The sequence below is a fragment of the Xiphophorus maculatus genome, chromosome 24 (genome assembly GCF_002775205.1).
Source record: "Xiphophorus maculatus strain JP 163 A chromosome 24, X_maculatus-5.0-male, whole genome shotgun sequence".
Taxonomy (NCBI): Eukaryota; Metazoa; Chordata; class Actinopteri; order Cyprinodontiformes; family Poeciliidae; genus Xiphophorus; species Xiphophorus maculatus.
Genome location: NC_036466.1, coordinates 351,338 through 374,925, shown reverse-complemented (window position 1 = coordinate 374,925; position 23,588 = coordinate 351,338). Strand labels below are relative to the sequence as shown.

The following is a 23,588-nucleotide window of genomic DNA, read 5'->3' as shown; positions in this document are numbered from 1 at the left end:
GTATACTAATGTTCCAACAAATCCTTTACAAGACAACTGCAGCCATACTGTTAATACATCACATACAGACATTAGAGTAAAAGCAGAATACAAATACATTACATATTTTTAAGAATATTAGAGCAAAAAAAATTTGGAGTTTTTTTGTATTATTTTCTTTCTACTTTACAGTAATGTATTACTTTGTGATGATCTGTCAGTCCCAGAAAAATAAATGAAGGTTTGCTGTAAAGTGACAAACTATGAAAATGTCCAAGTTAAACTGCAGGCCACTGTAAAAAGATATCACAAAATTACTGAAGCCTTTAAATATTTTTTTTATTATTTTGGCAGTAAAAAAAGTTTAATTGTGGCGAAAACTCAGAGATCATCTCATCAAAGTACAACTCGGGGGATTTTTGGGCTTGTACTAACAGAAGTAAACAACACCAAAATAGTGTACAATAACACTTTATTAAAATCATGTACACACCAAAAATCCTATGACAAATCATGCATTTAGTATTCCAGTAACGGACCTGCATAATGTCGATGTAGCTAAAACAGACATATGCTTAAAATAACAAAACACACTTCAAACTGATGGTAGAAGCTGACAGAACAAGTCATAGAACTCAAATCTAAAGGAGTGGATTATTTACAGCACATAGAAATGCAGCTTGTTTTTGTATTTCATCATTCAGACGTTCTGCAACAACACGTCCTTGTCTATCAAATTAAAAGGCGCCAAACACAGACAGCAGCAACCACTTAATGAAAAGAGAAGAGATAAGATTCAACAAAGAAGTGGAACCTCAGATCCCGGTGATGTTTTATATGAATCAGCAGAACCAAAAAGGACTAAGCTAAAGCATTTATATTGTATATCAAAGGCATAATAAACAGATATCCAACTCTGAGATAAAAAACATAATTTTTTAGGTATCAGTACTTAATTTTTCAACTAAAAAACAAGAAAACAATCCTTTAAAAATGGCCTTTAGCATTATGTCTTTGTTGCAGCAAAGATGTTAGCGACTAGCTAACTGGCTGCTAGTTAGTCTGGCTATTAACATGTTAGCAGCTAGTTAGTCAGCTTAACCAAGCAGCTACTCTACAGGTCTAGTTTGGTGCGTAAAAATCCATCAGGAAACAGTGTAAACGGTTTAGAAAAGAAAAACTAAGCTAAACAGAGAGTGTAGCATTAGAACTAGGGCTAGTAATTTCAAACAGTTCGGAAATAATTAACTTCTACAGCTAGGAAATAAAGCAGCTCATCATAACAAGAAAGTTTCTTGCCATTTAGATACAAGGTCGTAACAATGAAACACTTTGAGGAATAAGACTTATTTCTCATTATAACCAGAAAGTTTCTTGTTTTAAGGAGATACTGCAGCTTTATTTATATTCCAGCTTTAGCAGCTAAATGCTTCCGTAAAACAGTACAAAGCTCTGTGGCAGCTTTCTCTGTTTTTCTAAAGGTCCCTCACAAATACAAAATTCAATTCTGTACATTTACTATTTGCACTTTCAATTAGCCCTTGGTTACACGACAATCAGTTTACATTAAAGCTCCTTCAGCCATGCTGATAAAACAGCTACATAAAACACTTATGACCAGTGTCTTATAAAACTAAAAACATCTCAACGAGTCACACATCATGTTTGTCTCAGAACTCCCATTATAATAAAAGTTCTGAGTTTCTTATCTCTGAACTATATATATATATATATATATATATATATATATATATATATATATATATATATATATATATATATATAATTATTATTATTATTATTATTATTTATTTATTTATTTTTTCCACAAATGATGACCAATTTTTCTGGCAGCTCAGTGGCCAACTAGAAGATTCTGACTCATTGTGGGCTGACCAGGACAGTGGCTGAGATTACTTCTGTTTTCCTCATCTTTGAATTATTTGGGAGGTGAGATTAGATACTCCACAGTAAACAGAAGCCAACGCCACAAGCGTCCTTTCCTGATGGGTACAAGGTTTTTATGGAAGATACTGGAGCAAACAGATTTCCTGCAGTGACTCATTACATGAAACCAACAGGTTAGCAAACATGAAAAAGACAAAAATGAAGTTTACAAGAGTAACATAAAGTCAAAACACATCAACATAAAGCCCTAAAATCATTACAAAAAATTATATTCTGACTGTTGCTGAAGCTCAGAGTAAGATAAGCTGGCTGTCATTTTGTTCTGGATGTGTTGGTGGAACTTGTGGCACTTTTCTGTACCAAAGACGTCTTAAGGCTGTTGGCTGAAAAGTCGGATCAAGTTCTGGTTCAGGATCTAGTTGTTCCGGAGCAGGTTGCTAAAAACTGAAAAGAAAAATTAATCACAAAGGCTGAACAGTAGGTGTCAGGCTGCTCACACTCAAACTGTGTTTTCCACTTTACTCATTCCATATCTTTCACTAGATGATGAGTTAGTTAGTTTCCTCCAAGTTCTTGCCATTGGTGTCAAGGAAGGTTTCTTTTTTTAGGTGGAATTATTGGTATTGTAACAGAACTTTGAGAAGTTCAAGTAGAACACACACACACAAAAAGGCTTAGATCTAATAACTGTCACACAAACACAATAAACCAAATTAGCATTTGATCCAAAAAACCTTTTAGAATATTCTGCTAATGTGGACTTGCTATGCTAAAGATCAAAAGTTGTTTTTGGAACAACGTGTCCTTTAAAGAGCAATTGTTTCCTCAATAAAAAGCAGGAAACACCTCCCACAATGGATCTATTTGAAATAAAAAAAGTAATATTTAATTTTTCTTATTGACTGTCTAATACAATGTTTCCAAAGATAATCTCTGATTGGTTGATTAGGCCTCATGGTTTAGGTTATATAAATGCTGATTCAAACTGACAATACAAAATATGAATAAGAATCCATAAACATGTCTACTACAGTTAGTTTCTATAAAAGCAGCAAAAATCCTTTTACAAAATTTAGTCCTGGAGTAATCCAACATGGAGTCACTAAATGACCTTCAGGCCCACTTCACACATTAGTGAGGAGATTTTTACTGTCAGCCAAACTACAAATGTCACAGAGCACCTCAATAGTTTGGGTCAAAAGCCGTCTGGGAAAGATCCGAAACTCTGACCTTCAATCAGTGTTGTGGTCAGTGTGGTTCACTGACCACTAGGGGTCCTCCTACTGGAGGACCACCTTTGCTTCTCTTTGTTTGCAGGCCTGCTGTCACACCTGGAACCACTTCCTCCTCCTCAGGGAGCTGCAGGAAATCTTCAGTGATCCAGTTTTTCCCCTGGGTATTTTTCTGTGACATGGCTGACTGGAACCCACCGGTTCAGAGTTGCTTTAGAACAGGGGTGGGCACTCCCGGTCCTCGAGGGCCGGTGTCCTGCAACTCTTAGATGTCTCCCTGGTCCAACACACCTGAATCCAACAGCTGAATCTCCTCCTAAGTGCAGTCAAGTTCTCCAGAGTCCTGTTAACGACCTCATTATTTGACTCAGGTGTGTTGAAGTAGAGATGCATCTAAAAGTTGCAGGACACCGGCCCTCGAGGACCAGGAGTGCCCACCCCTGCTTTAGAACCATAATAAATGGAACATTGACCAACATATTTGAAGTGTATTGATGATTTTGATGATGGCCCTCATCAAAATGTAATGTTTGTTTCTAGTTTCTTAGTTCTTCACTGTATGCTGTTTTTATGACTTCTGCATGTTTTGCATATTAGTGTTTAAATGGGGACTTTCCTTTGACTAATTTCTTTCCTGTTTTGTAGTCAGTCAGGGAGTTTAGTAGTTTTAGTTTTTTGTTTAGACGAGTGATTTTGTTTTCTCAGCTGTGATGGGATGGATTTTTGTTGGTTTTGTCTTAGAAACCCAGAACAAGGCCACAAGGTAAAGATTCTCCTTTGAACTGTCTCTCCCAGTCATGGAAATTTTCTTCTCAGATAGCTTCCTCTTTTGTTTCTTTACATAATTAATCACTAAAGGGTAGAATTTACAGTAGTTGTTAAAATAATCCTAGATTTGACATCTCTTTGCTTGTACTTGTGACAGTGTAATGACAATAAAGTTGAATTCTATTCTATTCTATTCTATGTAATTATTTGATTTTAATAAATCTTTTTTTTATTTATGTTTACTTCATTTCACAAGTCCTGCCTTGGCATACCAAACAAAGAAGCTGGTTGCCTATATCTGCCAGGGCAATTTTTGCCCTTCAAAAAGCATATTTCCCTAACTATGTGACTGACTTCGTTAGATCAGGGTTGCCTCTGGCACCAAAGCAGACTAGTTGCATTATGAAATATAAACCTTTTGTGAAATATGATCTTTGGCCTTCTGGATAATGTATAATTGAAGGTGGATGTGTTTGTGGATAGAAACCACTATATGAACTCTAGAACCAATATTGGTCAAATCTACACTATGTGATACGTTAGGAGTTCTTGACAATGTGGGAATCCACAGTTACTCACTCTGGTTGTCTCCTGGGTTAGACTGACCACCTTGGTGACCTTTCTCTGGATCTGCACCTGAACAAGTCAAACTCTCATTAGGACCAGGATGTCGCTGTGATCCAGCAGCTTCCACCATGTGTGAAGAAATGCAGAGGAGAACACCACTGACCTCCCTGCAGCTTGAAGCAGAGCTTCTTCTTCTGATAAGCAAAGTAACTGGACGCGGCTCCCACCAGAGCGACACCTACAGCACTAATGATTCCTGCAAGTGGTCCAGAACCTGCAGCAACAGAGAAAAATGTTTGGTTAAGATTCCATTCATCTTAGAACAATTTGACATAATTTATAAATTTTTGCTTTAATAGGAACTGAAAAAACTGAGATGGCATAATAAAAATTGTATTCACCTTCTTCATTTCATTGAAAAAGTGGAATAAAATAATAGTTTCACAACTAAACGTTTTCTTTTGGGGGTTCAATCTTGCAGTGACGCATGTTATCCACAGGAGGGAAGTAAATATAGTACTAAAACCAGGAAGTGAGCAGTCCCAGGCTGCAGGGCATTGACGCACTCATGAGTCATGCGTGTCTTGTGATGATTCTCTGTGCTAACAAAGGGAGTTGTCCCCACATGAAAAGCAGAGCGGATTCCAGCTTACGGAATGACTTTCTGTTGAGGAACCTTTGGCATCTGCTCTCAGCATAAACTCCAGATTTCCCCCACAAACAGAGCGCCTGCACAAGATTCTGGATCTTGTGCAGAACTTGACTAAAGCTGCTCCCTCCCAGTGCAGAATTGTGCTCTCTAATGTTAGCACGCATATATTTTCACATCTCCATAGTAATAGGAAATCTGCAGTAATTGTTACTGCTACTTTGTCAACAAAAACCCTTAGAACAGGAAATTGTTTAACCTTGTTCCGTTTACAGCCATTTCCAAACATATTCGCATTCCTTCACTTTGTTAGATTCAGTCCGGCTCCAACAACAGAGTCGAGTGGAAGCTTTCAGGATTTCATCTGCATCTTTGTGAAGTTATTTCCAAAATATCTGATAATTGTGGCATGTAATTGTATTCAAAATCCCTTCTAAGTTGTTTTTAATGACTTATTGCATGACCAAATTTATTCAAGTCGTATTTTAATTCTCATTTTTCTTGTATATATTTTTTTTCTTTCACCGAAGAGTTTCTGCGGCGCTAGTGGCTCGTATTTTTTCCACAGTAGGCAGAGGGTGAGGAGAGGGGGGAAGACATGCGGTAAAGGTTGTCGGGACCGGGAGTCGAACCCGCGACGTCCGCGTCGAGGACTAAGGTCTCCAAACGTGGGGCGTGCTAACCCCCTGCGCCCCCTCATTTTTCTTATTTAATGAACACCATTAGACAAAGTTTTGTAATGGGAATACAGCTACTGAGAGCATCGATCAGGGAAGCAGCCAAAACAGACAGTTTGATCTTTTTGCAATTTTGCAAAGCAATATATTGCTTTGTGTGGTGAAAATCTTTCACCCTCAAAACAGTCTCCTCACAATGTTGCTGTGCTATCGTGATGGTGATGCTTTTCTATGTCAGAACTGATAGGTAGATGGATGGAGCTAAATCCAGGAAAATCCTGGAAGAAAATTTGTTGGAGGCTGCAGACAACTAGAGGTTCCTCCCAGCAGGACAACTAATTTTAGCATGCCACACTTTTCAGACTTGTAAGAAAATATCCTTTATTTCCACAACACAGTTCTTAACCACCTCTTGCCATTTATAACATAAAATCTATAGATGTTTGTCTGGATTAAATGTTTGAACTACGCAATGTCAAGGAACAAACTGAAAATTCCACAGAAATGTTTGCAAAAACGATACTGCAAAATGGGGACTCATTCAAGATTCAAAGTATAAGTGCAAAAAATTTAACAAAACTTTTGATCCGTGTTCATAGAAGAACACATTAATATTGATCAAGCAGAGTACCTGCACAGACAGAAGTGGACTGTAGGTTAGCATGGCTCCGTTAGCAGAGCACTCTGAACGCTGACTTTGATAAGAATGTGAGCTCAGGCTGCTGATTCACAGGGATCCAAGGTGAGACAACAGATGAGCAGAAATGAGGCATTTCAGTCATCAAGCCATGACAGCAGAACATATAAACAAAACAAGCAAACCCCAAATATAAAGTCAGCTAAATTTTCACCAGACAACCTCTGCTTTTAGAAGCCACAGGAAGGAGCAGCAACATAAAAGTTTATTAATGGATCTTAGCAGCTAGATTCATTTGTAGGACTGAATTTTTAGTTATGGAAAAACAAAAAGTTCTGATTTAACAAAAGGGGCCCGGCTGCTGGGCTTAAGGTTCTGCTGAATCAGCAGCTGTCTCACATTTCACTCTGGAAATATAAATTAGCTGAAATCAGTTTTGCAAAAACTGGAAATCAAAACAAAACCCTGATACATTAATAACCATATTTAACACCACAAGTAGTGGTTAGTTTATTTTCAGAACAAAGTAAAAAAAAAAAAAAAAAGAAAACAGATGTAACAAAGTCTGAGTCCCACCAAAACATCAGGATTGCTTTTTTACAGTACATCCTCCTTATAAAGAAAGAGCTAAAAATATATGAAAGTAGAGGGCAGCCCCACAGTCCAAATCCCAGTGGCCACATGGGAAAATATCTACTGTATGCAGCACAGCTTATAGTAGTAGAATAACCCCCATCTGAAAGAAACTTCTATTTTAACCCCACAGGAGCAAGAAAAAAACAACCCAACGGAAATCACAGAAGAAAAGTGCAGCCAAGCTACAGCTGAAACCAGATATTTATATCAACCAACATTTTTTTCATCATTGTCTGAAGTTTAGCCTCACCAAACTTTTCTTGTTTTAGGTCCAGTTAGCATTAGCATAATTATTTCCATTTGCTAACTGCCAGAAAACTTAACGAGAAAATTTATTAGATCATTTTTGTAACTCTCCTCAAATTAAAAAGTTTACATACTTTAGTTTAGCATCAGGACTTTTAAAATGTACGATTTGAGTCAAACGTTTCCGTATCCTCCCACAAACTCACAACACTTTGCTGGAGTTTAAAAGACCCCGATGCTGACCATAAAAATGTATGTAAACTTTTGAATTTGAAAAAAAATCTCTAAAAAATTGTCTCACCAAGTTTTCTGGCACTTAGCAAATAGAAAGAATTCTGCTAATCCTAACTAAGCTGCAGCAAGAGAGGTTTGGTCAGATTTAAATTCAAACAGTGAAAAACAAATTTGTTTGTCTTTTTTTATTGGCTGTATGTGAACATCTGGTTTCAACTGCAAATACTGAGCAGGGATGGTTCTGCAAGCCAACAGCGTGGGTCTAACTAATGCTCATGGCAGATTCCGCAGGAGCTCCATAGCCCTCTCTAACAGGGGGTTCAAAACTTTCATTAAGTTGGACATCCACATAAAGAATTCCTCTGGCATGTTAGCATTTAGCATCTTCAGGATTTGGCCCCACAGAAGGTCTGGATCTGCAACGACACACAATCGAAGCAGGAATTTAGCTATGACAAACCAGACCAGGACTGGCAACATCAAACTGAACTGAGCCTCACACCACCTCCATCTCTGGAGGAAAAGCTGAATGAAACTAAGTGGGAACCTCCAACTCACACTCGCTGCCTTGTAATCAGACAAACTGAATTAATACACAAATATTCCAGCCCAGCCTTCACAGAGAAGCTATGAGGAAGTTGTTCTGGGTGAGTGAGGAAAACAATAAGCTGTTAAATAGACTCTCTTAGAAGAGAAGCAAGAAGTTCCCAAAGAACACTCCAGAAAACATTAATCCAACAGGAAACCATCAAGGTACCCAAAGAGAGTTTACACACACAAAGGCAGGAAGAAGGAACTCTCGGCTGCATGCTCCGATCACCATGACGATGCACTGCAATTTTCCTGCACGTAATGTTATGCTGCAGGTCGCACATGTAAACGCAGCAGCCTCTGCTGGGGTACGCTGCTGGAGTTGATCAAGACTTGGGAAAATAAAAAGGTCAAGCTTCTTATAGACTCAGTAAGTTTAGGAAGGAGAAGTATGAGTTTCAGCAAATACACAGCCTGATGAAAGTATTCACGCCCTCACACTGTCATGGGGACAGAGCAGGACCACAGTCAGATGGTGGACAAGGATTATATTTACAACTCCTACATTTAACTACCAATATGCCCAGAGATTTAAAGAGCATCAGCATCCATAACGACTCTGAAAATACTTGGCTGACATGAGTAACAACATTTCATTTCTCTTTTGACTAAATAAAAGTTTAGGTAGATCTGAAGAGTTTAAACAGGAGTTCCTGCAAAACTTCCTAAGCTAGATTAGTGGATTTTTTATATATATTTAGGGGTCTCAGAGTGAAAGACACTGAATGAACATCTACATGCCACATATTCTATGTTTAAAACCAGGCATTAATTTCTGCTAACTGTTATGTTCCACTTTGTGATGACGTATCACCTAAAACCAGAGAAAAGAGAAAATTTAAAAGTTTAAGAAGTTCTTAAACTTTGGGGTGCTGTGGTGGTGCAGGGGTTAAACACAACCCACATAAGGAGGCCTTAGGTCTCGATGATGCTGTCGCAGGTTTGATTCCCAGCTTGGTAACCTTGGCCCCATGTCCCTTTATCTCATTAACTATTTTCCTGTCAATTCACTATCAAATAAAGGGCACTAGAGCCAATAAAACCTTTAAAAATAAATTCTTAAACATTTGCAGAAGTTTCAGAAGCATAGACTTTATCTGGGCTCTTTAAAAAAAAAAGACAAAAAAATGTTCCAATAACTGGTTCCTCTCTCTAGATGCTGCTTTGATCAGTTTACAGCTCATTTTATAGAAGAGGTTTACCTTGAGGTTTACCAGCTCCACCTGCGAAAAAAATCAGAAACCAAGTCAGTCAACCCATGGGTTCTTATGGGTTCAACCCATAAGAGCACATTAGCTTAATAAAAAAATATATATTGCAGGGAGTAAAATTCAATATAGTCAGATAAAGGCTGATGGCTTCCAAATGGTGAAATGCTAAAAGTCATGTGGTCTGTCTGCTGAGCCCTCCAGCAGACAGACCACATCCTGGAGAACTATTGATCGAAGTAGACTCTTGGCAGCAAAGTAAAAGAGAGTGGCTTAAAAGTTTCTCATCTCACTCTTCAATTTTAATCTTCAGCACTTACATCCCTGCTCAGTCATCTCAGCAAAACTTAGCACTGCTACAGCTGATAACATCAGAGCTAAAGAGCAACATGCAGAACTGTGGTACAAACCAAACCAAAAGCACAGGAACTTACCTTGGTCATCATAGCCAGGGTCCACTGCACGGCCTGGATGCAGAAGAAGAAGTAAAGTTTGTCGAGTTAGAGATTTTTAGCTTCTGGGTCAATAGAAGAAGCAAAAATGAACCTGTTTTACATTTTCTCTTAGAAAACTAAAGTTTGCACTTTGCCTGGATCTATGACTACCTCACAAACAGACCACAGTTTGTGAGACTCAAGGACTGTGTCCAACCAGGAGATCAGCCACACAGGAGCACCACAGGGCCCTGTACTCTCAATGTTCCTTTTTACTCTCTACACTTCAGACTTCCACCACAAGTCTGACTTCTGTCATCTATAAAAATACTAAGATGAATCTGCAGGTGTATCAGAGATGGACAAGAGGCTGAGTACAGAAATCTGGTGAACAGCTTTGTGTCATGGTGTGAAAACAATCAACTCATTTTAAATGTGAACAAAACAAAGGAGATGATTGTAGACTTCAGGAGAAACAGGATTAGATAAACCCTGTTTCCATCATGAGAGAAGAAGTGGAAGTGGTTGAGGAATAGAAATATCTTGGTGTTCATCTGGACAACAGACTGGACTGGAGACGCAACAGTGAAGCGTCTATAAGAAGCAACAGAACAGACTGGACTTGTGGAGGAAGCTAAGATCCTTCAAGATTTGCAGCAAGATGCTGTAGATCTTCTAGAAGTCTGTTGTTGAGAGAATCATCTCTTCTGCTGTCATTTGTTGGGGCAGCAGCACCAGAACCAGGGACCTAAACACGCTCAACAGCCTGATAAAGAACGCTGGTTCTGTTCTGGTTCTATTTTAGGGGTGACTGTGGAGAAGATTATACAAAGAAGGATTTGTCATAAAATCTAGAAAGTTATGAACAGCCCTGACCAGAGGCCTCTTGTAGCTGTATAGCGGACAGCTACAAGAGAACTGTCCTGCCAACAGCCATCATCATGTGTTGGCATGATGATGGCCAACACATGATGGCCATCATCATGGCCATCATCTGAAAGAGACTGAAGACTCTTTTGTTTCAGAGACTGAAACAACATTTGATTTCCCTTTGGGATCAATAAAGTACTTTTGAATTGAATTATTTTCATGTCTTAGCACTAATAGAACTATCAATGCTCCCTGAACTTGAAGTGGAAAATAACTTATGGAAGTTCGGGGCAGCACCATGACTGGGATCATGGGAATATCAGGCTTTGCTTTTGGGACATTTCTACTATTTCATCTGAATCCTAAATCAAAAACATTGTTCTGGATGTGCTGTACTGGTTTGGACTTTCAAATGGGCAGATTGAAAGCACATGTTTAGCCTGAAAATAAACATACACTATATATGACAGCAAGAATATTTCAACAATAAAATAATGCATGTAATTAATATAATGTTGAAAAATCCAACAAGCACAAACCAGAAAAGTGGGACTCCGTTATATGATTCTCTAGAATGGACCAGTTCAAGCAGAAGAACCACCAGTTTTCACATTCCATCCTTCAGTGGATTTTATGTGACAGAACAACTAAAGAGGTGCAGATCTGTAGCGCTGAAAGGAAATGACTCACGGTCCGACATATTTAGCAAATAAACATCTGAATAGTATGGCGGACAGTTGTACTCAGCCCTAAGTCACAACTTTGACTTAATTAAATAGAAGCTACTTATTTAGAAAGATATATAAAATTATGTTCAACTTATATCACCTGAATCTCTTCAAAGATATTTGCTCTTGTGTGAATAAAGGGCTTTCCAGTAACAGTCAGACTTGCAGCAAATCTGAAGAAGCCTCTGACTGAGGACTGTTGTCTGACAGTCTCATGACTGTCATGACATGTTAAAATTTCAAGCAGCAGAGAGAATATAAAAAATATTTTCTCACTGCGTGAAGTTAAATCAAACCTAATCTGTCTTGTTTTAGGTTAAATGGAATTACCAAAATTATTTATATTTCCTAAATGCAAGAAAACTTGGCTACTAGATTTTTAATAATTCTGTTCATAACTTCCCTCAAATTCAAACGTTGACATACATTTGATCAGTGCCAGGATAATTATCGTTTAAACTGTATGACTCAGGTCAAGCCTTTTGGGTTTCCTTCCACAAACCTCTGATAGGTTAACTGACACATCTGAGTTAATTGAAGGAACACATGTGGATGTATTTAAAGGCCACACCTGAAACATGCTGCTTTCTTGTTTCACATGATAGAAAAGTCAAAGAAATTCATCCAAAATATCAGGAAGAGAAAAGAATAAATGTGTTTATGTCTCTGTATTCAGTTTATATGTCAAAATCTGGTTTTAGTTGTGTCACTGCCACACACGTTGATGCCAAATCTCACAGAAATGCTCATCTCCAACCTTGAACCATCAGTCCACACGGTAAAACCAGACTGGAAGCATGAGATTCTGCTCTCCTCAAACCACAGCACATCATCAACTATCAGCTTCTAAAGATGGTAGACATTCATGTGGTCCTACCTCCAGAGCGTCCTCCATCATCAGGCTTGTAACCATCATTGCTAACATCCATCAGGTCAGAATCATCAAAACTTCCTCCTCCTGGAAGAAAAACAGAGCAGTTCAGGTCCATGTTTGACTTCCCTCCCACATATCAGGACACATCCATGTTTTCCAGGCTCATATTGGTGTTTTAGTCTTTGCATTGTGTGAACTCGGCTTCACAGCTCTAGTCCTGGGCTGCTGGTGTAGCAGCCTTATCTACTCACTGTAGTGAGTAGATAAGGCTGCTACACCCACTCACTTCCACTCACCTCCACCACTTGGTTTGTACCCAGGTTTTTTTGGTTTCTTGGTGGGGCCTGCACACAGAGACGAAACGGTCATCAAGATCTGAATAAGGCAGTTGCTTTAATTGATTGTTTTTCCTGTTGAAAAGTCCAGAACTGGAGACATCCACGAAGTAACGTGATTGGTCAATGGTTTAACACATAACTGAACAAGGATTCAGTTCTAGTGCTTTTATTCCAAATGTTAATGTTTGCTTGAAATAAGAAGAGGTGGACGACATGATGCTGAGAACAAATTGATGTGAATTTTGTCCAACAAAATAAAGAGAACTTGTACAACAGTTGCCTTGATGTACAGTAGTGATCATAAATATGAAAAATTGTCCATCTCATCCTTTTTCTCCCTTAAGAATCTATAAATATGGGAAAGCTCCAGGTGTGTAAGGATTTTGCATGGCCTACCTGGTTTGACAGCATCCTCCAGGTCAAAGCCACCTGCAGCAGAACACACACCCATCAGGTCACTTTGCCAACATGTAAACAGGTAAGACCTGGTTCCAATTTAGCTTTCAGCTCTCTACACGCTTTAAGTGTAGCGAAATGAAACCCGATCCTACCAGAATTTCCAGAACTTGGCTTTTTGGGCGCAGGTGTTGGATCTGTACAAAGAAAAACTAATGTTAATAATGACATAATAAATGGCTCAAGGTAATTAATCCATTGTTAGATGGGTGTGAGGAAAGTTTCTGGAAAGCAGATTTGTGTCTTACCTGGTCCAAAAGCATCGGAGAGGTCCAGCCCACCTGAGGACAGGAGACGTATTAACATTGCAGGGATTTTTCTATTTGATCACACAACCTGTCTCACATGGAAACAGATTATCCCTGCCGCACAAAACACTTTTCAGTCATTCTGAAAAACACACACTTCATGCAACCTGAGCATACAGCTAAAACAAAGTCCAGTTTCAAACCTGTCTGATGACTTCAGACAGTACTCCAAGTAAAACATGCTCAACAAACTCAGCCACTGCACGATTGGGTCCACATGTTCTGCAGCGTTCAGCAAAATAAAACCACATCCAGCCATATTGGGTTGTTCTTCTGTCCAATCAGAGACCTTGATTCACCGCTAACAAGATGAGTTCTCTACAGGATGACGACAGGATCTCTTGCAGCTACATGAAGTGCATGTGGTTTCATTTATGAAAGGGTAGTCATAGCAACCTGTGCATGACAACATCTGGGTCATAATGTGCAGAAGAGAGAGGCTGGTATCTTAGTGGTTTTCTTGCCTCACCACCCTTGCCTTGAACAAATGCCAGTCTGTGTCTGAGTATTTTGATGTTTTACTTCTGTAGCTTCTCAGACACACACAGCAGGTCACGCCCACTGTCCAAAATCATTTCACACTCTTTGATAGTCCTTTAGAAATCTGTGGAAACACCGTGGAGACATAATCCCGACTGTATCTGGGAACAAATATCTTCAGGCTAAAAAAACCACTTACTGAGGATTAGGGTTAGGGTTAGGAGTAAAGGGCTAGGGGTTGATTTTTTTTTCTAGAGCAAATCTGAACTATTTAAAAAGATAACGCTGCTCAGGAAAAACCTAGCCACAATGCAATTTGACACATATTTGACTGGAGTTTGCAAAGCAGCCAAACAATCTCATTGGCTCAGTTCAACGATCTCATCCCTCAGTGTCCGTCATGTCCCTCGTGTGATTAAGTGACATAGTTGCAAAGAGTCAATAGGAGAAGCTGACTAAGCTAATAGCTGAATTCAATTTGATTCAAAACTAAAAACAATAACTTTTTGCCATGATTTAGTTTTTCAAAACAACGGAAAAACTAAATCCTTTCAGCTGCACAACATCCAAAACCAGAAGGAATAATTGTCCTAACATACAATACCTCAAGCAAACAATGCTGAACAAATGAGAAGAACAAATCAGACCTAATGTAATAGAGCCACTCTAACACGCTGCCTCACCATCAGCAACACAACGTTAAACAGAACTGGTATTTCCTGCAACATTGCTCTGGTTTAACGTTTCACTTCCTCTAGGAAGAAAGCATAACCTTATTAAAACATTGTGTGATGCACAGAAATATCTGTTCCTGTTTCTGTGCAGGAAACAGGAACAGGAAGTAATTCAATCAACAGGCTGAGATGGAGCATGTCGAGATACAAACCATCACTTCCAGATTTCTTTGGAGACCCTGGCTGCTCTTTGGGTTTTTCTGGTGTTGGGTCTAAAACGAATGAAAGTGCATATGCAGAGTTGATGATTCTGCTTTCAGTCATCTAAATGACCAATGTGCTCAAACAGAGAGTCTCTCACCTGGTCCAAGAGCGTCTAAGAGATCAAATTCTGTATGACAAAGAGTACCATTGTTAGAGTTACACAGTGTTACACACATTTACATATAGTGACATAAAATCAGATTAAACTTCTACAGTTTTAGTAATGATCACAAAAATGACTTCCATTTGCTTAATGTCGGCCATTTTATTCCTTTTTGTTCCAGAAATGTCCATCCACTTCCTCAGTATTTGGTAGAATTGCCTTCAAATTCTCTGACTTAAGCTTCCAGAAGCCTTTAACAACAGTAATATGGGCCATTCCTCCTGACTGAACTAGTACCTTCCTATGATTGCTGTACCAGTTAGGGGCATACACAGCACACTTACAGTGTGTGTAACCTTCTGGCATTTAGACCCTTCAGGCATTTATGGTCCTTTGGATATAAAGTTTAACAAAAGGTTTAGTCTGCTATATCAGACAGTGAGGAGAACTCAGATCTGTGTCTATTCATGGAAACATGTGGTTCTTATGCAGTTTAACGATAGATTGTTGACTCCTCTTACACAGTTCTCTGTTTTCTGCTTAAAAACAGAAACATGTGCATGGCTACAGTTTTGAGGAAATCTTATAATTTCTTTGGTGGTTCCCATGGCAGCAATGACTGACATGCAGAGCAGCTTTAAATAGCATGAGTCATCACTGAAAGCAGAGAGGGTTCTGCTAGTCTTTCTGGGTGCAAACTATTTAAAGCTGGGAGCTTTGGATACAAAGAGCTGACCAACAGCAAGGGAAACTCTTATGAACTGTAAAAACACTTGCAACTCAACTCAAGCTACTCTATTATGATTGAATAGCTAGTAGCAAAGATAAAACATTAAAATCAGGATGTCCAACCTGAACCAGGGTTCTGATAGTTTGGTACTATTCATTAGAGTTTTGTTTTATTTTTTTGTGACTTTTTGTTTGTCTGATACAGTTAGTTTTAATTAGCTTTTAGAGTATGTTTGCAAGATTTTATTAGGAATTACTAGTTAAATATTGTTTAGTTTTAGTTTAGCTTGCTACTAGTGATAGTAGTAGTTTTAGTTTGATCATTTTTAGGTGCAGAATTCAAAAAGGTCAAAGTATTATATTGTGATTATGTCGATATTGATTGGGCAAGCAGAATATACCATTTTCAAAAAATGTATTCAATTATTGCTGAACAACAACTGATGGTGTTTTATCCCATCTTTTGCTGGGTAAGAGCTTCCAGAACATTTATGAAATACCATAATTTGCCGACAGCTGATGTAAACTTGTTGTGAGGAAAAATAAACTATTTCACATCAGTTCGAAAGGCAGAGATTCACAAATATCAAAATGAAGATATAATTTCAGTTTGTATTAGATTAATAGTTCTAGTTACTTGTAGTTTTCCACATTAATTACCATTTTTATTCATTTCAGTTACTGAAAATATTTCTCTATTTCAGTCTTTGTTATTTTGTTAGACGTAGCTAACTATGCTAACCTGGACCTGAACGCTGTAGTAAATGGACACATAATGAATTAAAACAACTTTTCTATGCATCTATCTAGTTCTATCCAGAATATCTACTGTTCATGGTCAGTGATGTCACCATCTTCAAGGTTATGATCCATTTGAACCTTAGTAGTCATTGGTTGTGGATGAGTTGAATATCCTAACAAATAAAACTTGCCTGAAGACACACTTCATCATATATGCCTCAGTAATTGTCAATAGTAAGTTCAATTTTCAGCTCCAGCTGTAAGTTAACTTTATTGACTTAGATCATGCCTGTGGTTAACAGTGTCAACCTGCAGGTGAAAAATATGTAGCTGATTTATCAAAGTTCATTGTCTTTACAATAAAAAAACAAAAAGATTTTTTTGTTGAAATGGCAAATGCACATAGAATTATGGGGTTGTGCAAATATGTTCATGAATACACCCCTCAAGGTGTGTGTGTTCACCAATGTCAATATAAAAACAATGTATCAGAATCAGTTGTAACCATGCTCTTTATTCAGAAAGCCCTCAAAACAATTAAATAGTCACATCAAAATGTTAGAAACGCTGTTGTTAGTGTTTTCTCACACACCCCAATAAATTAGGGTGTGTGAAAGAATGTATCACTGACAGGTATTAATGTAAAATACTTTGTCGAAAGGTGCTTTATCAAGTTCGGTCAATTTACTTGTATTAGCTTACTGGCAGATACGCCATATACAAAATGCAAATGAAAACAAAAAGCAAATACTAAAACCGGTCAAACAACATGCTGAGATCAAGCTCCAGGGAAAAGGGAAGGGGGAAGGCTAGAGATGAGTAATTTTCATATCTTGAGAGATTTGCCTCCCTCTAAATATCTTGATTTCCAGATCTACTGTCACAACTTTTTAAAAAACATTAACACAGGTAGGCCTGTCGTGATAAACGATAAATCAATGAATCGTACGATAAATTAAAACTATCGACGTCATTTTAATTATCGGCATTATCGTCTCTTCCGACCTTTTTCTCTTTCTGTTGATGACACTGAATGAAAAAAGGCTCAACTCCGGTGCTCTCCACTGACCCTCCTTTCTCATTTCCTTAGTGTAAAGCCCTGGGCACACTACACGATCTTAGAGCTGTGGGCTCATTTTCAAAACCTGACAGACCACACATTAGCCGACAGAAATCCTAGGTATTACGGTTCCATCGGGTTCGTTGGGCACAAAATAATGGCTACAAGTCCAGTTAACTAATTTTAAAACCAGGCATTAATCAATACTTTACTACAGTCTACCTGCAATGCATGTGGCTAGTGTCAGCGTAAAGTCCTGACTGAATGAAAATCATTAGAACCTATTTATGTCAAGTTAACGAAGAACAGCTGAAAAGTTACCGGGTTTATCAACTGCGGTAGCAATTTCGCTCCAACTCCTCCTCTTGTCATTTCTATATTCTTTGCATGTTGAATAAACATTAATATTGTTTCCACATATCATCTCCGATGTCCGCTGGACTTCGGGTTGCGCAATGTCAGCTGTTAGAGATTCTCCTCCGTAATTTCCCCTCAGAAAGCACGGAGGAGAATCCGCGCTTTCTGATTGGCTACCTGTCACATTCAACAGGCTGCGTTAAGCTCCCAGTCGGGGAAAAACCCCTGATTTAGATCGGAGCTGCAACGACGATCTACCGTAACACACCACACAATCTTAGAAAGACCAACGTTCTAAGATTGTCTAGAACATTGGTCATTTATGAGAGTTGAACATTTGGTGAGCAATATCTTTATTTGGATAACAGTTGTGCGTCACACTGTAGCATAGTTCTTTTCCTTGTGCTAGTTAGGTGCCTTATTGCATGCAATGTAGAAATGTATGCCCAGCTGTTTGAGAAGTTAGGGTTTTCAGGATTTTTTTTTTTTTTTTAGTTCTTACTCATTAACTTACCCTACATTTTAATTTGTCACTTTTTTTGCTTTCATGTATATTGCAATGTGTTTACACTGTTACAACTATATTGTTTTATTCCCCGTTTTGATTTAGGAGCAAAAAATCTGTAGTGTGAACTATTGCATCAGGTAGTCGATGTGCCCATCTTCTCTATTTAAATCTAATTATTACTGAAGGGCAACATACAGACTTCATAATCTGCACTCTTTTGGTTGAATGCAGTATTTATTTTCACTTTGGCTTTATGTTCTTTAGGGGTTTTTTTCCAGGACATTTTTTGTTAATGGAGACTGAGAATCCATTTTATTTTTTGTTTTTGGTTGTTTTGTTTATTTTGTTTATCAGTTCCAGTGTTAAATGTTCTTTTGAAAATAAAGTGTATCTATTTTTGGCAGGAAATCACATGCATTATTACGTCATTTCCATTAAATCAGTGTAAAAAGATCTTCAAACTATATTATCGTTTATCGCAATAATTTTTGAGACAATTAATCGTTCAGCAAAATTTGCTATCGTGACAGGCCTAAACACAGGAGTTGCATGTTTTCATTATGGGGCTTGTCTCAAAAAAGAAAAATAAATCAGCAGGAAGGCCCCTAAAGCTGACTGTAACCTCGCCTTCAGCCTTTTGGATTTGACCTGATGGATAAATAAAGCATGAGGAAAACCAAGATGGTGGGTTTGTAGGAGAGAACTTTCTTGCAGTCACTGGAATCTTTAACACAGATTATTAAAAATCTGGTGTTAAGGTAAACCTTAGCTAAGAATGTGATGTGATCCAGAAGTTTAAGCAGATGGCATTTCCCTCCATTGTAGCTAATAATAAAACACCTAGAAGGTAGTCCACAAAAATGATACAAATTTCTAAAAACAAACTCAACCACAAAGAAAAATCACTGAAACAAAATCTAAACAGATGGAGAAACCAGCTGCAATATTCTAACAGATAACCTTAGATTCAGAGTAGCAGGAGCAATCTATACGAGACACCACCAAGCGAAAAGCTGAATTTAATTCAATTCAAAAATAATTGAAACAAAATGTAATTTTAAGCCATGATTAAACAGCATAACAACTGTCCAAAAGTAAGACTGAAAGAAAAATAGCCTGTCAGCTGCACAGATGGGTGTAGTGATATTATTACTTAGGTTTAGGTTTCACCAGTTTTCAGTTCGTCTCTTTCAATGTAGAGGTTAATTTCAAATATCAGCTTCATCAGGAACTTATCTCTCTTTTAATCTCTGTTGCTAACTGTTGTGAATTTTAAACTGGTTCATCAAAGACATCACTCAGAGGAAAGGCTTTTTGTTGCTGTGCAAAAACTGTAATGCTGACTTTTCTCCCAGAAACATATTTTGATACTAAACTTAAGAGCTCTCTGTTAACCATGGAACAAATCATTCAGATTTACTTTTTATCATCCACCACAAATATGTAACAAATTTAACAACTCTTTCCCTCCATTAACCATTATTAATCATTAAATAAAAGGGAATTGAATAAAGATGAGCCAACAAAAAATATCCAGTTTTACATAGAGAGGAATTAAAAACCAAAAATATCTTAAATACACCTGGATAAACAATCTGTTGAGATCTTTCTAAAGGAGCATTTATATGTTCAATAAAAGGAAAGCTGAATGAACCTCCTGTATATGTATTGCCAGCTTTTATAGGAAATGTTATCATTAAGACTAATTTGATTGATTTACCTAAAAAGGCCAGCTAAGCATTTTATTTGATGCATATCTTTCCCCAATGAAACAAAATACAAAGGTTAACATGCAAATGTCCAGAGAAATCTAATGAAGCAAGTCGTTATCCCTCTAAACTTCAAAGCTGATAAATTATTAATAATATAATATGTGGTTTTGTGAGACATAGCAGCTGTAATATTAGACTTGTTCTATAACTTATTGATTATGCAGATGTTGTGAGCTCAGAGGTTTGAGGTTTTATTTCTTGTAAGGAAGAATCCAAAACAGTCAAACACAGTTCACCATGTCAGCCACTAAACGTTTTTTAGCTCCAGGTTGTGAAAACATAACCAAACTGGAACCTCTAATAGATGATATAATCTCCTACCTGCAGAAATATCTTTCTGAAGAAATATTGTCAGAGAATGTAACCTCTGCCAGCATGCTGATGGCACAGTTTTGTTTGTCAAAGAATAAACTCAACTATTCTCTCAGCTTTATGAATGATCCATGATCCATCTAGACTAGATTATCTGTAAACTGTTTCCATTCTGTCCTTTAACAAACGAAAAGCAGCACACAAAACTCTTCTGTACAAAAACTTAAATATACTTTTGATGAATAAATCACTTTTTCCTCCTAAATGCTTCCACAGATTAAAAGGTCGTGCTTTATTTGATGATTCAGAGATCTGTGTTCTTATCAGAAATACAACTTTACAACATTTTAACGTTTCACTTTGTAAATGGAACTTGGTAACTCAGTTCCTAAAGTTTTCATTCAACTTTTTGACTCCAATAAAGATCCGTCCCAATCTTCTTTGACCCTTTAGATTAAATTAAAATATCAAACGAAACACATGAAACTACGCATACAACTTATCAGATAACACAATGTAAACTGGAAAATGGCTGCACTTCAAAATTCCTCATGGAATAAACTTCGTTAAAGGAAACATGTAGTAAACAAACTCTCCCAACTTCTTGCAGAGGGACGACGCAGATACTAAATCCTCCTTTTCTATTGGGAACTGTTGTGTTACTGTAATCCATGTTGCTGCACTGTGATACTATTCAGTCCCATGGTTTTATTTATGTACCCTATAAAAACTGAAGCATTGAAGCTGAGTGCAAAAATGACCTGATGGAAAAATCAGCGCTCACTGTAACTCATACTTTCCCCAATTCTTTCATCCTGCTACTTTGTTTCTGAGATAATAAATGTTTCTGACGGATACATTTATTTACTTTCTGTCTGTCTGTCTCAACAGCACTGAAACATTCTGAATCCCCCCACAAAGAAAGAGACTAAAAAGTTTCAAATTGCAAACTCACCGTCCTGCGTTAATGTTGCAGCGATGAGCAAAAGGAGGGAAAGTATCCGTAAACAAAAGTTCATCCTGAGGCCGGGTGGAGGTAGTCCTGAAGTCTTTACTGGTTTTGATCCAGTTCGCGTGAGCTCCGAGGGTTTGTGGCCGCCAGTCTGTTCCCCTTCGCTGAGCTGGGCTGAGTTGAAGCGGGTGTAGAGTTACACTGTGAGTCAGCGAAGCCTCTGAAGCGCAGGCTGGGTGTGTCAGCCAGAGAGGGCGTGGTTCTGGTCCGCCAACACCCTGACTGAGTCACCCTGGCCAGAGTTCTGCTAACAGACACCCATCACTGTCACGTGTTGGTTTAATATCAGAGTGATGGCTCTGACTGACAGGCGGTGAAGGTCGAAGAAACACTGTTGTTTTTTAATGAAAACGCACATAGCTAAAGGTTGTAATGTTGTCTGTAAAAAAGAACATCTTGAACTTGCCCACGTTTTAAAGCTGCTTTGTTTCTGGTATCAGATGTTTGTTGGCAACATTAGTACTCAGACACTTAAAGGAGCTTATGTAACTTTTAGAAAACATGTATTATTATTTTTTTGCATAGTTGTTAAAATTGTCTCCCCTTCACCTCTTTGCTCTCGGCAAGGAGAGCAAAGAGGTGAGAGAATGTATCACTGACCGGTAGCTAGCAAGTTATGCTAGCTACCAGGCTGCAGCTAGCATAACTTGTCATGAATGTTCAAACTAGTTAGCATAACCACTGATGAGGGCGAGTATACAGCTTTCCTGTAACAGTAAGTTGTTTCTTCATTAATGTATTTAGTAGAGAACATGAGAATGATTGACAGTGATAAGACACGCCTCCTGACTGTGATTGGTTGTTTGAGATCGGGAAGAATCAGAGTGGTGCATCTTCAGAAGGCAGATGTCTGTCTCATAACACTGTCCATAGTGACAAATGTTGTGAAGACATTTAACAAATGTGTAATGTGTTTTACTCAAATCACCTAGTTTACTTCAAATAAAGAAGCAATCTAAATGATACTTTTTTAAAAGGTTTACACTCAGACACATTTTACACTTGGACTTGTGATTATGTGTATCTGAATTTCTGGGATGACCTGGAATTAACGCAACAGCCATATTCTGTAGACAGACACTTCATTTAAAAAAAAAACAAACAATATTTTTATCACAAAGTGAACAATTTTTTTTTTTAAAGAGTACAGGTAATAAAAGTTTGGGGTAATAGAAATAACTTATGTTTGCACTTGTAATGTTGTTCTTTTGGCATCATTACTTAAAGTTAAATAAGAAAGATTATTCTTGGAACGTTTTTATTTAACACAAAATCAATATGTTTTTTAACTGCAGTAAACACATTCAGGCGTTGTCTGCCTGAAAAGACGACCTGTAGACAAACCTTACAAGGCATTCATATTTCAACTCCAATTTGTCAACAAGTTAAAAAAATACTTTACATTTTTTTAATGGGTAAAGTGAACAATATTTTAATTTACTGACACAATTTTCAAAACTTGCAGCCGCGTTGTGATGTGACATGAGAGTAATATGTAATGCGACAACTTATAGAAACATAGTAAAGTAGAGAGTACAGATACTTAATGTAACATGTAGTGGAATAAAAGTGAAAAGCACTCACAATTAAATCTACTTAAGTACAGATACATGAAACATACAGTACAGACCAAAAATTTGGACACACAGATGTGTCCAAACGTTTGGTCTGTACTGTATACTTAAGTAAAAAAGTAATTGTACATCACTACAAACCTGTTATAAGGACCAAGGAACACAGCAAACAGGTCAGGTTAGAAAGTTGAGAAGGTTAAAGCAGAATTAGCTTCTAAAACAGACAAACTACCAAGACATGGACATCAACCTGGAGAAGGAAAACTAGACAACATGCAAAAATGGAAGGACACCCATCCTGTACATCATCCTGAGTGCAACTTCATCCTCAGTGAAACATTGTGGTAGCACCATCATGCTGTGGGAATGTTTTCCTCAAGCAGGATCAGGAAAGCTGGTTAGAGTTGATGGGAAGATGGATGAAACTAAATCCAGGACAATCCTTGAGGAAAACCTGTTAGAGGCGGCACAAGATCTGAGATTCACCTTCCAGCATGGCAACAATTTTAATATACAGCCAACAATTCTATGGATGGATGGAAATCAAAACTGATGTGTGTGTTACAATGGCCCAGTCAAAGTTCAGACCAGAATTCAGCTGAGGATTTGTGGCAAGGCAGAGAAATTTGTGTTAAACTATCCTGACCTAACCTGAGCTTGAA

General features: G+C 37.9%; 1 protein-coding gene across 2 annotated transcripts; it reads right to left on the bottom strand.

Annotated features, from left to right (window-relative positions):
* Positions 1 to 434: 434 nt before the first annotated feature.
* On the bottom strand, positions 435 to 21,503 carry LOC102235676 (CD99 antigen-like protein 2). 2 transcript variants are annotated; one of them, XM_023329566.1, is made up of 13 exons: positions 21,296 to 21,499; positions 14,856 to 14,885; positions 14,707 to 14,766; positions 13,281 to 13,313; positions 13,128 to 13,169; positions 12,973 to 13,005; positions 12,535 to 12,582; positions 12,242 to 12,322; positions 9,767 to 9,799; positions 9,327 to 9,347; positions 4,618 to 4,728; positions 4,467 to 4,523; positions 435 to 2,331 (listed from the first exon to the last, which is right to left on the bottom strand). In XM_023329566.1, the coding sequence occupies exons 1-13, from the start codon at positions 21,357 to 21,359 to the stop codon at positions 2,303 to 2,305; spliced, it is 642 nt and encodes a 213-aa protein (XP_023185334.1). In that variant the 5' UTR covers positions 21,360 to 21,499; the 3' UTR covers positions 435 to 2,302. The 2 variants fall into 2 exon arrangements, with proteins under 2 accessions (XP_023185334.1, XP_023185335.1); XM_023329567.1 differs by lacking the exons at positions 435 to 2,331; positions 4,467 to 4,523; positions 4,618 to 4,728 and adding an exon at positions 6,136 to 7,949 and having other exon boundaries at positions 21,296 to 21,503.
* Between the last annotated feature and the right edge of the window lie 2,085 nt (positions 21,504 to 23,588).